Source organism: Strigops habroptila, chromosome 6, assembly GCF_004027225.2.
Source record: "Strigops habroptila isolate Jane chromosome 6, bStrHab1.2.pri, whole genome shotgun sequence".
In the NCBI taxonomy this organism is placed as follows: Eukaryota; Metazoa; Chordata; class Aves; order Psittaciformes; family Psittacidae; genus Strigops; species Strigops habroptila.
Genome location: NC_044282.2, coordinates 69,003,564 through 69,015,798, shown reverse-complemented (window position 1 = coordinate 69,015,798; position 12,235 = coordinate 69,003,564). Strand labels below are relative to the sequence as shown.

Sequence of the window (12,235 nt, the reverse complement as noted above, 5' to 3'; positions counted from 1 at the left end):
TTTACAATAATTGCAAAAGTTAGAACATTTAATACATAGATCATATAGTACATTTATACATACTAAGAATCACTGTAAGCTGAAAAATAGTTCAAATACCTACACATAACACAGGACCAAACCTGCACATTGTTGGTATTGAGATTGGGTCTTTCACTGGGAAGAAAGCACTCTGACTTCAAACACTAGTGAAAACACAGTGAGGAATACCTATTTTCAAGCAGAAACATCATCCACCAACTACTCTCAATCACTACGATAATGCAAGACGTGGAGATCCAGGAAAAATAAGTTCTTCGGCACATCCTGCCTACTTATACTTTCTGCACACAGAATACTGTGGGGGTCTTGACTGCACAAATACTCTGCAGATCCTTGCCTGAGATAAAAGGGCTCCTGCTTGATTATGCACAGATACACAACATTAAATCAAAGAAAGGCTGCCTACCCATAACCAGAACCTTCAAGAGATGCAGTTGGTATGTGTATTCACATTGCAGGCATACACTGCACTGTCATTTGAGATTGAAGAACTTCTTTTCCTTTGCAGCGTCCTCCACTGAGCAAGCAGACAAGGAACAAGAAGATATGAAGACTATGTAACTAAGAGGAGTCAGTGAATTTGTAACCTACCCAATAACCTCCCTTCCTTCCCATTCTCCATTTTTATCTAAAATCACAGTATGGGTGAATTCAATGAGTTATTTCTCCCCCTCCCAAATTACATGGCAGAAGGTCTCAAAGCACTTCATATAAACCGACAAACTATTCTACCAAATGCTATACCAACCTTTAAGGCCTCAATTATTGCACATCATACATGGTAGTATGGACAGAGCTCCAAAAAGCAACACTGTAGTCATCAGAATACAGCCTTTTTCCCAGCAGTGACAACAAAAATGCTTAAGCTCTCAGACTGTAACCTAATCATTTCCGGAAAATAAGAACTGATTATCTGAAAGCTGCCAGAGTATTTTTAAAGAGGTCAGAGCTCTGATTACAGGATGACCTTCTTAGCCAATGCTATGATCAGCTGCTGGACCTATTACGGATCCATTAAAAAAACATCTGGAAGGTGACTCTGAAGACTAGTGTCTCAGAAACAGAAGAAAGTTTGGACAGGAAATCTAAAAGAGCGAACTGCTTATCAAAGATCTTGAATTCACATCAAGTAAATAATGAGTCAACATCAAAAGAACAAAAAAAGAAAAAACATACCCCCTAAGTTCATGAAGTTATTTAAAATCCCAGTCCTTCAACCTAGAAGTCTTGACCTTCGCTGATGCAGCAGTTACTGCTACAAAAGGAGCTGGCTAAGTGCAGGAGAAGTCCACAGGCTAGAATTTCCTATCTATTCTCATGGCCATGGCCAGAAACTTTCACAGCAGCTTAGAATAGTTTAACAGGCTCACTAACAGCTAGAAAGAGTTAGAAAGAGTTGAGTATCACCTTATGTGACAATTGTACCATCATATAGATGGCAATACATGAACTTGCTTCAGGAGATCTTGGGAAGCCCATTGATCTCCCAAAGAGCAGGCCTAATGTTGAAACAATCTGTCACGGTATTGCTTCAGGAAGGAAGACTGGGACAGGCAACTTCTAAAACAGAGTGCATCTGTCCCTTAAGCTCAACATAGCTGAGGCTCCAGTCTTCAGCCTGGATAAGCTGTAGCAAGAGGCAGTGCAGGTTAGTTCTAAGAAGTATATAAAACCATCAAAGCTGTTCAGACAAAAGGTTTGTTTCCTTCCACATCCAGTATGTTACAGACACTGGCACCAAGTGATTATGAAACTTGGCATCCCCCTTGCTTGTATCAAGAGGGATGAAGATTACAGTTGAACCAGCAAGGACATACCTTGATTATTTGCTTACAGCAGTGATGTACGGGTTCAAGGGCATAAGAATCAGAGGGAAGTCAATGAGATATATCCACTATGCAGGTAGTAAAGATGACATTGCCAGTGCTATCAGTGGTGGAGGAGCTGAAATACTTCCAGCATTGAGAGCGAGCTCAAGGCAAGTAATAAGACACACCACCAGAGATGACTTGTCAGCATTAAGGTGTGAACTCAGTTCATCTGGCAAGCCTCCACAGTATTTTTAAAGTAATGTTCAACCAAACATTTTAAACCAACATTCAACAGGAAACGGTGACTTTTCCAGGCATCTGGCTTTCCAAAAAAAGACTGGACACCTTTCCAGAAAGTATGCTTTAAATCAAACAATTATTAGTCACAATGCAGAACTGTTCCACAGCTTTTGCAGGCTCAGCCATTTTATGCTGGTGAGTTAGCATTCAGGCAGTCTAGTTTGGAGATGAGCGGCTGGCTGCAGAACCCAGTCTTTCCCAAACTGGGAGGAAATAAACCCCTGCTGCAAGTATACTTCCAAATCAGTACTTGGAGAGCTCACAGTGCTAAAAGCCAGAAGCACCGGTAGGTCAGGATGTACAAACTTCTTCAAGTCTCCGATTCCACTTTCCTGTCCCACTGTTCTTTTAAGGAGTTGCTGATATTTAATTGGCTGAGTATGTTTCCACCTCTCGAGCATACCAGTGTCAGCAGGTGAGCTGGTATCCAGCTTGTAAGTGTCTAAGAAAGGCCTCCTATATCTCCACGACCTTCATCTGGGGTTCAGAACCACCATTTGCTAGGTCCTTTTATGAAATGCATTAACCTCCAACACACGAAGAACCACACTGAGATTAAATCCTTTTTTTCCTTAGTATGTACCACTTCATATAATTATGCCTCTAATATTAGTCCAATTTGTAACAGTAGACACTTCTCACTTTCTAAAAGTCTTGCTATAAAAATATGTTCTCATGTTCATTAAATTGAAGCAGCCCAAAATCACCCACTGTGACAACCCCTTGGTTTAAGAATAAAACTTGAGTCCTTGACTGATGAAAGAAATAAAAACTTAAGCTCTTTACCAGCATAGAAAAACAGGAAGGCAAGATGTTTCCTTACAAGCCGCTGCCTGATCATTTTGCTATGAACTCATAAACAAGTTATATTTTATACTTTCATGGATTCTTATACCATTATGCTTTCAAGGCAAGCACTCAAAATTAACTGTACCAAAACAGTTACTCTATTAAAGAAAAAGGATTTTTTTTTTTTTACTTGCAATACATTGTGTTCTATTTCAAGCCCAGTTTTCCATCTATAACTTAGTCCTAGTTGTAGCAGAATAAAATTCCAGCTTTTATGACAGAAGACTTTTTTTGATCAATAGAAGTCAGCAGCAAAAGCGCTTGTGGTTTTTCTCTGGAAAGCATTTGTGGCCACAGACTCATAGGAGGAAGAAAGGGAGGGGGATTAACTCTTCAATGAAGGTCAAAAACATAATTTAAAAGTGAACCAAGAAGAGCAGCTGTGTCTGTCAGCGCAATCAAGTGCTGGAGAATTTACCAGCAGTACAAAAACAATGCACACCAGATGTCAAATGTTGCAACTGTGAGTAGGAAAACATCTCTGGGCACTGTCATGCTAGTACTCATTACCAGATAGATTTCATTTTTAGCATTTAGTTATTAATTAGACAGATAATACAGGAAGAAACAATGACATTCTGAGCCTTCAGTGTAAGTCAGAGGCAGGTGTGCATACTGGAATCATTTAACATTGTGCATTCTAGGAATCCTCCTTTCACTGCGAACACAAGATAATGATTTTAAAGCTAACTAGTGAATACTAGAACATCTGCAGTTGAGCTTGCTTTAGCTCCGCTCAATCCAGTCTGTACTTTTAACTTGAGTTCAGATTCTTTTCTAATAAACCTGAAATAAGTATTAAGAAGCGAAACCACATTCTATTCCATGGATAATTAACTGGAAAGAACTCTATGTAAGCCATGAAAGTGAGTACTTCACTAACACCTCTACTAGCACTTCCTTCACCAGCTGCTTTTTATCTTCCTCTTCCTTCTGGAGCATTCTTGTCTTTTTTTCTACACATTTTACTCCTACAGGATGAACTCATCCATTCCCAGTGCTTTACCCAGCATGTTACGCCATCCTTGCTGTTTAAAATATCTGATGTTAATTTCCTTCTTTTGTATGTTTTTTTATTATCTTGCTCATATCCTCCTTCATACTTATCTCAAATGGGATACAGAAAAAAGGAAAAAACAAGAAAGATTTGAATTTTGTAGTCCTCTCTCCCTCTCTTGCTCATGACCAAACTTTCTCCTTCAGCAGATACACAAGCAGGCATTTCTGAAGAAAGTCAACAAGTCCAGGCCCTCAAATCCTTTCCTTTTCCAGGCTTTAATATTCATTCTTCCATCAAAATGCTGGGGGTGTGTCTTGGGCTTATCTGCTGGTATAAACTTGCTGGCTGTCATCTTCTCCTTTAATGCATGCAAGTATTTCAGTAAACACTTCCACTTCCCCCATTACTTTAACTGTACTGGGGAGCTGCCTTCTTATTGCCCCACTTTTGTCACTTCCTTTAATTGTTTCTGATTGTCCACTCTCAGTCGTGAATATTTATAGCTGTACATGTATGAATGGCTACAGAAATGATGATCCTGTATCTGCTTGCAGCTTCTCCCATGTTCACCCTCATTGTTCAAACACCTCTCCTAAATGCATTGGTTGCTACATTGCAATATCTGCCTATTTCTCCCTTCAATGCCTAAGAACAGGTGGCTAATCCTCTTGGTTAATCCCTACTCCTTCTTCTTGACGTTAAGGACTTCTCCAGGTTTCCATTGCCAAGCTCAATTTTGATGTATTATTTCTCTCGTTACAAAAAAAAAAATAAAACTATTAGGCTCCAAGAAACTGTAAACATGGATGTTAATATCCAAAATATTTACCATAGAGGCTATTCTAGGAACCAGCTTGATGTTTGTTTTATATCCTCTCCATTTTTCCTTGATGGTGCAATTGCTTTATCTGAAGGAAGACATGCCCACAGAAAATATCATAGCACTCTAAATAGCCAGTATCACTGAATCAAGCTGGATAAAGTTATTTTAATACAATTACTTGTTAGCAGAGGAAATGGACTTGTGTTTGTGGTACCTTTTCTTGACATAACACATATGTTAGCATAGGTTTGTTAACTGCTGCAATTCAAAAAAAGGAATTAGAAATGCCCAGTCAATAGAAACATTTAACTGCTTATGCCACCATTACTTCTTCCATTCTCTAAAAGACAGAAATTTCTTATATATCTCACTATTTCATATTCTCCTTAGCTTCTGCACTCATTCTACTGTATTACAACCTATTCCTCATGGCTTACCTTTGCTTTGCCATCCTGTGCAGACATATATCCTACACACATGCTCTCTGTTGTATGGCTCCACAGAAATTCCACTATAAAGGAAAAAGCAAGAAGTCACAAAAAATGCATTGGTTTAAAATGTAAGATGTAGTTTAAAAAGACTGGACGACTGAGAAACACATATAGCTTTAAATAGTTTGGGAAAGGACAAAAAACAAACTTAAAGAACAAAGCCTACTTACCAGACTAATTTAATTTCAAAAGAAACTGCTATCAAACAAACAAGATTTTCCTGCACCATTTGCAGTCACACACCGCAGAACTACTACCAAGAATAAGAATGTTTCTTCAACAACATGGAGCCTCCAAGATGAGAAATACATCAACTACAACTACATTTAAAAGATGGGACCAACTCTTAAAGCAGAGGCCAGTTCCACCTATTAAGTAAAAGCAGATATAATTTGCATTTGCTTGCCTTGAACCCAGATATGAGCACACTACAATAGCATAAACACAGGTGGTGCACAAGGATTCTGTAGAATTGTAATACTACCAACAGAATAACGAGTAACAAGCATTTTTTTCACAGAACTGAGCATAAATATATACATAATATATAACTACCAATGGGTAAATGGAGATTTGTGGTTTAGCTGCAGAAGTAGAATACAGGAAAACATGTAGAAGTAGTAAAAGTCTGCAAGATGAGAACTGAAGATACAGAGCAGGCAGGAAAGCCATCTGGTGAAAGTAAAATAATCCTGCCGAAAAAACAGGAGAGATGGCTGATGGAAGCAGAATAACACTGCACAATAAGCAAGAAAGATACCTGACAAAATTAGAGCAAGACCCGGTCCCAAAAGTAAGCTGAATAACATCAAGAGCATATGCAATCACCCCCTTTCTTTGCGGAGTGGGTAAGAGGCACCAAAGGTAGAGTAAAGAAAGATGGACAAGAAATGAGACCATTTTGATTTTGGCTTCCCTATCAAAGCACTCTCAGGTCTTTATATATATAAATATATATATAAAAAATAAATAATATATATAATAAATAATAATAAATATAATATATTTATAAAATATATAAATAAATATAATAAAAATAAATAATAAAAATAAATAATAAATATATATAAATATATATATACACTAGCTATATATATAGCTAGTGCTATAACCTTTGCTTATAGCACTAGCTACACACAATCTGGTACTCTATACTCACAGGTAATTTAGGATATAAATGTTGAACCAAGTGTCATGTTTGTAGTGATAATCATTAAGGAAACTAACCATTGCTAACATGTATTGTTAGTGCATGTTATTCCAGTAAGGTGTTGTTCTAAAGTTTGAAAGTGTCCCAATTTATCAATTGCTTAAGCAGCCCATCACAGTGATCTCTAACTCCCTGATACATACATAAGCATCTTTATATATGCACACACACTCCTACTCAGCTGCAACACAAAATTCAGGCAATGAGCACATTATTCACGTTAGGCTTCCATCCAGAGGAGCTTTATAAATGCCACACTGTATTCTTCCTGCTCTATGTCACAGCCAGTTTTCTTTGTGTCCCTTAAATACATAATTAGGAAGGAAGCAAAGACGAAGAGTAGCTGATCAGAATTCAGGGTGTTTCATGGAATACTGTAAGAGGTTTAAAAAACTGCACTGAGATAACTTTTTCCTCTGGATTACAGGAGCAGTCTTACCTGAAAACCACAAGATGCCATGAAAAGCTATTTCCACATATTTCTTTACAAAGAGACTTTCACATACCACTAAAAGCATCATTAGATGGTTTTAAAACTCTCATTTATTCCTACTCCTCATATTCCTTTAATATGGTTGATGAAGGTCATAACATGCTGAGTGTGCTTATCCTTTGAACCATTTATCCTTGCATAGCAATTAACCCAGAGCAGAAGATCAAAGTTTAGACAATCCCAGCAAGACTTGAAGATTCTGACAGATATGTAGATATCATCATAAAAGAAAAATGAACTTCAGTCAGGTATGTGCTTTGCTCCCCCGTAATAGATTCATGACTGATATTGCCAAAGGTTAGTCAAAAGCTTTCAGAGAGTGAAACATATTTAGTGCGATGTAGCTGTGGTCGATGAGACCAGCCTCTCCCTAACACCCTAAAGGTTCAACTGTCAGTGAAAGCATTTATTTTTTGGACACAAATTTAATCTTATCTTTCAAGTTTGAGAAGTTGGCCAAATACCCCCAAAATATTATTTCTGTGCCTTCAATAACTCTAGGCATATTCTTTTAAGCTTTTAACAATTTTTTCCTTCTAGATTGTCCACCAAAAGTAGCGTGTTCTAGCATGAAACATGGTTATTGCTACCTATCACAAGTAGTGAAATTTCAATTAAAACCCTAAATTACATACTTATATGAAGACATTTCACATATTTTCAATCATTTCATAAATCACTTCCTTGCAATTTGCTTCTATACTTAAAAAAAACAACCCCAAAACATCTCTGCAGCAATGACATGAGATTTCATTATTCTATACACCATGTTCTCCAGTGTTACACAACTTATTTTAAGTCCAAACACCACAAATACTACATATGTTCAATTATATGTTAACTCAGCACGCACTGTAAGGCAGGAAATTTCTGTGGTACAGAAAAAATATCTTTAGAATAAGCTGTGCTATATGAATCTTGTTTCAGTGGAAAGAAAACCAAAGATCAATGGACAAAGAGTCTTTATTTACATGGTACAATATATTGGGATTTTCTTTATTAATTTTTGAGGAAAAAATACCAAATTTTCTTGAATAGGAACATGTTTTCTTACATGAATAACAAACATTAAATAAGTAGAAATAATTCTCTCACTTCCAAACATCAGAAATTGAAGCTGAAGTTGATCTTGTTTGTTCTTATTTAATCAAGTAAGAACAAACTGTATTTTCAGCTATTCTACTCTTTTTAGGGATAGAATTTATGTTGTAGGATGCTTTTCCACTAGATTAATGCCACGATTATTCCATTCTCAAAACTGAAAACTGTAAATCAAACTTGCAACGTTCTCTGTATGTTTAGCAACCCATGCCCCAATTCTGGACTCTGAATTAGACAGTCTTGGCTTCCAAATAGTTGAAAGATGACTGTCAAAGTTTATTTGATAGTCTACTTCTTCATAAAGACAAGCTATTCAAGTAATAACTCCAAAAAATGTAACATACAAAAGCTATTTTCTAAAACCTTTCCCATCCAAAGCCTTCCAAAATTCCTCTGTTGTACACCAGGATAATCTCAAACCCATTAAAATTGTAAGGATTCACCTCCTAAATCTCTGGTTGTTTGTAATAGCAAAATAAACGCACATGAAATATTTTTGGGTAAGATGAGATGCTGACCAAAAGCTTAAACGACAGATAAATTTCAACTGTTGGGTAGAGAAACATGAATGTTATTAACTGTATTGAGCAAAATTACTTAGAGTAAGTGACTGGAGAGGGGGAATACAATCAGGCTCAAGTTGACCAACACTAAGTAGTTTACGACATTTGAAGATTCTTATAATGCAAACCAGCAAGGTGTAATATGAGCAAAAACCTGAAAGATAACATACACCTAATCCTGTGCAACTGTAATAACTTGATCCTAACATCCTGGAAGTCACTGAAAAGACGGCAATAAATACTGGATCATGAAGAATATATCTGCTGGCTCACCTTTAGCACATACTTTGCCTGCTACTCCAAGCTGTAAGCAGGCAAACTCTGGTGACGAAATACTAGGATTTAGTGGGACAAAGGCAGTAATGAATTAAAACAAAGGTGAGGTGTCATTCTAAATAATAGCCTATAAATAAAAAAAAAAATCATGCAATTTAAGAATTACCAAGTGAGATGCTATAACCTGCCTTAATACACAAAGTTAGGTGATAAAATTTGTCATGTCAGATCTTAAAAGATATGAGAGCTATTTCCAATCTGTAATGCTACTGACAGTAATTCATGAAACACTTGGGGAAACAATCCTAAAGCAGAAGATTATACAAAGTAATAAAACCTTTAATTCTAGTAGCATAACAAATATATGCTACAGGTCCATGTGACCCACCCCATAAGCACATAGCATGACCAGACACATATGCCCACATCTGAGGAGCACCACACAAAAGGAGATGGTACAAGTGTCATGCTGAAGTAATTCGTATGCCCCTATTCCAAATCCCTGCCTTCAAAGAGGAACATGGGCCTTAATGTCTCTGGCTTATATTTCCACCCACCTCTGCTAGTGGTCTACAGCCTTCAGTTTCCTAGCTGCTTCTCTAAGATAAACCACATGATGGTTTTCTATAATACACTTGCTCTGCTGTAAAGCAGCGAGCCAGATGAGGGTCTTATTTCTAGGACATAAACAGGGCTGAAGAGCTGCAAAGCTCCGAGCCTTTTTAACCAGTCACCTACTGATGGAGGTGAAGTAGTTTTCTGCTGATCTCAATATAAACAGCAAGTATTCCTGTTGTCTGCATATGCAAATAGGAACTGTGCCTTAATTTGAACAGATTTTTCTGGGCGTAACAAAAAATTTCTAACCACAAAACAACTTCCCCTCCACATTTTAAGTGTATCCTCCAAATTTTCACATTTTGTCCTGCAAAAAGGAGGAACAAAGAACTTTTCAGATAGCATGTTTAGCATATAAACCACCAAGAAGCAGTAAACAGTCATATGCATTGCCCCCAAGTAAAAATGCAACGGTTTTTCTCTGAGGAACATACCCTGCCTCGCCACAGGCAGACATTATTTCTCTGCCATGGTTTTAGAAGGATCCCACACAACCCTCTGAATCACAGTTCTGCTTAGAAATAATGAGTCAGAAAGAATGCTCTTTTCCAGAGTTTTAGAGAACAAACAAAGCAAGTACTATTTCACTTTCTAGTTTTATTATCTCAAACAATTTCAATTGTTTTTGTTTTCTCTGTGGCTTTTGAACAATGATAAACATGCACAGTTAGTTTTTATTTCATCTTTCACTTTGGGTTAGCACCTAGCTCGAGTTAAAAATGAGTAAGAATTTCTTACCTAGTAAAGTTGGCTTTTCCTGTGACGATTCAGGCTCTGCTGAACACCTGCACGACCGAAGAACTATCACACCTCCGAGAACACCATCTTCATTGGCTAGAAAAGGCGAACCTAGGTAAAAATTGTTGGGGAGAATTATTTGCAATAGGAATAGTTTCTTGTTTGGTTTTGTTGGGTTTTTTTAATTGACTTTCTTGTCTTTCCCCTTTAATCTTGTCACCAAAGGTTGAAAAGACTGTCAGGTCAACCAGTGCTTTTATGAAAGCATCAGTTTTATTTTTATTAGAGTTTCTAATGAGTAACTTTCTAAACAGACATCTACTGATCTACCAGTAATCACAAAAAGGAAAAGATCTACACAGAATAAAATAAACATACTGAAAATTACATTTTTGAGTGCAAAACCATTTGTTCGTGGATTGGTGAAGATGTAACAATGAAAAAATGGAGTGTCAAGCTGAAAAAAAATCATGACTCATTTTGTTCTTTCTGTACTATAATTAATATAATGATGGTCACATGTGAAAATAATCAAGAAACTTTGGGTCACTTTTACAGTTTATTCATTTTCCCAATTTAAAGCACTTTGTACAGAGACATCACCAAACTGCTACAGACCGTCTTCCTTGCTGTTTTATGAATATTAGCAGAAAAGCCAAAACACATCCTCCTTCTTACAGTGGCTTTTCTGTTGTTAATTTAAGACATATGATATAAAATGTCTTCTATCAGAAGCTGGAAAAGATTTAAAGTTAGTTGAATCAAGTCTAAGTATTCTTTTTTCTGGTTTGTAATTTGAAATGAGGCTCCTATAGTTTTAAATGTAGAAACAATGGTATGATTTTTATACAATTTAAAACGTCTTTAGCCACAAAAGTAACCAAGTTCTTGCACTCCAGCCCAAGGAGACTCTAGTCACACATTTGCAATACACTGTGATTTAAAGCTGAATGTACCATTGCAACAGGCATTTCATGTATTTCTTCTCAATGATTTTCTTTGAAATAAATTAGCATATTATGTCTAGTATACGGACACTGTAAAAGACTGGCTGTCCAAAAGAACTTTAGAGCAGATCAGCCTCCTTTAACTTGCCAACAGCTACTTATATGATTAAAATTACTTCTTTAATGAAAATAACACCACCACAATAAGAACCAACATGAAGCTTTATTGTAAGGAAAAATAAAAGCTTTACCATGTTTTCTCTTGACATAAGAGCAGCCACATTTAGAAGTGATACAAGGTGGTCATTACAACACAAGCCCACATTGCAGTAAAATAATGTGTGGTGTGCTCAATAAACAGTAATATCTTACTTGATCTAATAAAAACAGATAATATCTTTAAAGCACCACTTGCTTTGTACAAGAACTACTACCAGGTACCAATTACACCTACTCTATTACTCACTGACTGTGGCCAAATCCCTGTGAACCAAGAGCTCAGCCAATCATAACATCACAGATAATAAAACAGGAAAATATGTTTGGTTAAAATGAAATGCAAGGCTTGGGAAGTTGCAAAGAGCTTTACCACCCGAATCAAAATCCTTTACTGCAAGATGCTAAGTATATCTCATACTTTCACTGCATTAACCAAGTGCTGGCTAAGTATGTGATATTTCTGCAAGCAAATGAATGAAAAAAAAAAAGTGGTTTTCTTTATGGGGGACACGCATCCTTTAATCTTTACTTCAGAAACTCAGGTACTTCAAAGACAATGTCTTTACCTGAACTTGGCCTGCAGACCTAATCTTCTACTCAGTTGCATTAATTATTCAGGCTATAAGCCATGATGGTGAAAAGTCACTGCAGACAGAAAAAGTTTTGGTTCGTTTTTTAACAAGCAACATTTCTCCTCTTTCAAGGCCTGTGAAAGCTTCTTTCAAGATTCTAGTGAAAAATACTACTAATCTCT

General features: G+C 36.7%; 1 protein-coding gene across 4 annotated transcripts in view; it reads right to left on the bottom strand.

The window, feature by feature from the left end:
* The window catches only part of TASP1 (taspase 1), an 85,659-nt gene that overhangs the window by 7,952 nt on the left and 65,472 nt on the right, over positions 1-12,235 (bottom strand). For 2 of the 4 annotated variants that reach the window (XM_030489110.1, XM_030489107.1), the window contains exons 12-13: positions 10,316-10,426; positions 5,263-5,336 (exon numbers count right to left, since the gene is read on the bottom strand). In XM_030489110.1, the coding sequence (XP_030344970.1) occupies positions 5,263-5,336; positions 10,316-10,426 (185 nt within the window). Of the gene's footprint in view, positions 1-79; positions 560-5,262; positions 5,337-10,315; positions 10,427-12,235 lie in introns of those variants that run through there. The other 2 variants (XM_030489109.1, XM_030489108.1) reach the window with 2 other exon arrangements.